Source organism: Pimephales promelas, chromosome 13 (assembly GCF_988280905.1).
Source record: "Pimephales promelas chromosome 13, fPimPro1.hap1.1, whole genome shotgun sequence".
Classification (NCBI taxonomy): Eukaryota; Metazoa; Chordata; class Actinopteri; order Cypriniformes; family Leuciscidae; genus Pimephales; species Pimephales promelas.
In genome coordinates, this window is record NC_142781.1 from 18,081,763 (window position 1) to 18,085,102 (window position 3,340).

General features: G+C 42.7%; 1 protein-coding gene across 1 annotated transcript; it reads left to right on the forward strand.

Annotated features, from left to right (window-relative positions):
- Positions 1-1,308: 1,308 nt before the first annotated feature.
- On the forward strand, positions 1,309-2,999 carry six1b (SIX homeobox 1b). Its single transcript, XM_039691980.2, has 2 exons — positions 1,309-2,000; positions 2,605-2,999. Exons 1-2 carry the CDS (start codon positions 1,441-1,443, stop codon positions 2,897-2,899), a joined length of 855 nt encoding a protein of 284 aa, XP_039547914.1. The 5' UTR covers positions 1,309-1,440; the 3' UTR covers positions 2,900-2,999.
- Positions 3,000-3,340: the final 341 nt, after the last annotated feature.

Here is a 3,340-nt window from a genome sequence, read left to right on the forward strand (position 1 = left end):
TGAGGCTTGCAAGATCATTTCAGCCCATAGAGGGAACAGTGGAGACTAGTCTACATTAACTGGCCCATGCGTAAAGAGCGACTTAAAAATGAACGCCGCGTCTCAAATTAAATTAAAAGAGGTGCTCCATTCTGGGTGAGTGATTGTGAGTTTCGCGTCGCCGCGGTGTCAGGTTGCAGATTTCTACGAAGATAAAGAAACGCGATCTATGCCTTAAAACAGCGTCTGGATGGCAAAGACCTCGACGAACACAGAACTCATTTACTAATGCATCGGTTTTAGATTTCACTGTACAGAGAGAGGGGAGAGGACTAAAAAGAAAGAGCTGGAAAGAATGCATTTTTTTCTGAGCCAAAAGAATACAAATCATTTAAGTGCTCTAGGCTATGTTTGATGTTTTGATCTCAAGTTCAAATAAAGTAAAAGCAGAAAAGCAAAACAGAAAAAATGCATGGTAAATTTTTGATTTAATATATATATATAAATATAACAAAATGTCTCTATTTTTTTGTTTATCACCAATTTTGTTGAACTCAAATAAACAGCACTTGAAGCGGGTAATATTGATATTAACTGGATTTGGCTGAGTTTATCCTTATAAATAAACGCAATCTTGCGTCTTTTGTGTAACCAGCGCCATTTCAGTGATTATACTACTTGCCTTGCATGTTCTGTAGAATAGTTTGAAGAGCCGGGGGCGCTGCTTATCTAGTGATTAGCATTATGTTATCTAACCAGCTCGAGAGGCTGATTGTTTTAATGGAACTCCAAATATCTCCGCGCGCATCTAAACGTTACGCAGGGCGCGTGCCTTTGACAATGGCACAAGTAGCTAGAGTCAATGACAGCAATCAAATGATGATTGCAAAGATTCTTTGCTGTGGATCAGAATTGTCTACCTAATATTAATATGCAATTGAGGCACGATATTTTCCTCATAAAAATAGGCTAAATGAAGATAATGTCGTTAATTTGACTCGGTTTACGTAACATAATATTGTTCATTAAAATCTGTTAGGATAAATATAAGCGCTTTAATGTCTTTGTGTGCCTTCAGACAGTTTGCTAATTGATTAGTATCGAGGTGCCCGGCTCCCTCAGGTAGAACTGGAGACGGGGGATCCAGTTTCAGACCACCGAGTCCCCGTGGGAGGAAATGGAAGCAGAGTTCTCTCCGCACTGCTGTTGGGGATAGGGCAGCTGGAGAGCCAATCAGCAGTCGCGCAGTGCTCTTTTAGCGCGACATGAGTCGATAGTGAACAAACTGTCTTCAACAAACACCCAAAACTTCACGGCGCGCGCAGAGGACATCTCCAACCCCAAAAAATCTTGTCAAGCGACCTAATCGCTCCCATTGAACGAAGGCAAACGGGGTGTCACCCGTTCCGCTTCCTTTATAGCATCTAGAGGAGAGCGGTTTGGTAGCGGGAGTCAGACGTCATGTCAATGCTGCCTTCTTTCGGGTTTACTCAGGAGCAAGTCGCGTGTGTTTGTGAGGTGCTGCAACAAGGGGGGAACCTTGAGCGTCTCGGCCGTTTTCTGTGGTCTCTTCCGGCCTGCGACCATCTCCACAAGAACGAGAGCGTCCTCAAAGCCAAGGCTGTAGTCGCCTTTCATCGTGGAAACTTCAGGGAACTTTATAAGATACTAGAGAGTCACCAGTTCTCTCCACACAACCACCCGAAGCTGCAGCAGCTGTGGCTTAAGGCCCATTACGTTGAGGCTGAGAAGCTGAGGGGGCGACCGCTGGGAGCGGTGGGGAAATACCGAGTGCGCAGGAAATTTCCTCTGCCACGCACAATATGGGACGGCGAGGAGACCAGCTACTGTTTTAAGGAGAAATCCCGCGGTGTGCTGCGGGAGTGGTACACGCACAACCCCTATCCATCTCCTCGGGAAAAGAGGGAGTTGGCTGAGGCCACAGGGCTGACCACCACCCAAGTTAGCAACTGGTTTAAAAACAGACGGCAGAGGGATCGCGCAGCGGAGGCAAAAGAAAGGTAAGCTCAGTCACCTGAGAACAAAATCAAAACGCGATTCATACAGCCAATTCAGCCCTTCGTTCCACTTAGTTCGCAGATGACTGCTGATGATGCTATATTGTTGACACGTCTAGGCTATAGTTGGATTACAAGAGCGCTGCTTTTGGTCAGTCCTCAAAATATGAATATCGTATCAGTACAAAAACGTACAGCTGTTACATTAAGGATCTAGTTCTGATTAACTCTTTGGAAAATATAGGTTGATATCACGTTATAGGTTATAATATTTGTTGACTTGGATAAAACCCCTTATTTTAGCCTAGCCTATGTTTGCAGATGAAGTACCTTTTTCTTTTCTATTTCTTTTTTACATTTTTATATTTGGCAGCAGTCAAAATAAAATAGAACATTTCAACTTAATTATAAAATCTCAATATTTTTGCATTCAGTACATAAATACATTTTTGTGTGAGAATTTGTTCTTCTTGCACAGTCATCCGTCATGACCAAATTAGATTTATATTTGAGAAGACTATACGAATTTATATTTTACACAGCGTATTTGATCTACAATGCAATGTTAAATGTGCCTGCGTAACCCTCATCTCATTATCTTTGACAGGGAGAACAGCGAAAACAACAACACGGGCGCGAACAAACAGAACCAGCTTTCACCGCTGGACGGCGGGAAGTCCCTGATGTCAAGCTCGGAGGACGAGTTCTCGCCCCCGCAGAGTCCTGACCAGAACTCCGTGCTCCTGCTCCAGGGTAATATGAGCCACCCCGGCGCGTCCGCGTATTCCATGACCGGCCTAGGCGCCGCGCAGTCGGTACACGGCATGCAAGGACACCCACATCAACTCCAGGATTCTTTACTGGGACCTTTAACTTCAAGCCTGGTGGACCTCGGTTCTTAAGTGATTGCGACTGAGCTTTTATTTATTTTTGTTTATTTTGTACCAAATATAGACTGAGATCTGCCACTTTTACTGTATATATATATAAAGGAAAAAAATGAACAATATAAATCTAAATAAAAATCCTTAGTTTTTCTCTGGTTCTCAGAGAAATACTCAGTGGTACGCTTCACCGTGGTAGACTATTACTGACATTTGCCAAGTCGTTAAACTGGTCAGAAGACAAAACAAAAGCAGTTAATAAAGCGATTCTTTTCTTAAAACTCATAAGATGTTCTTCTAGCATTTCATCACACTCTTTTGCACCAATAAAATACGAAGATGAAGTGGAAAATTAAAATACAAGTTATCGCAATAAATCTGAGATATATAGCAAATTAAATGGTGAAAAATTATTCACAGATGAAGGGTCGTGTCTTGTATCACAACGTGTCGCCTAAA

Excerpts from the sequence above, each read along its gene's own strand:
- six1b (XM_039691980.2), top strand. The coding sequence starts at position 1,441 with ATGTCAATGCTGCCTTCTTTCGGGTTTACTCAGGAGCAAGTCGCGTGT. Across the intron at positions 2,001-2,604 it reads GCAGCGGAGGCAAAAGAAAG|GGAGAACAGCGAAAACAACA; the intron begins GTAAGCTCAGTC and ends TATCTTTGACAG.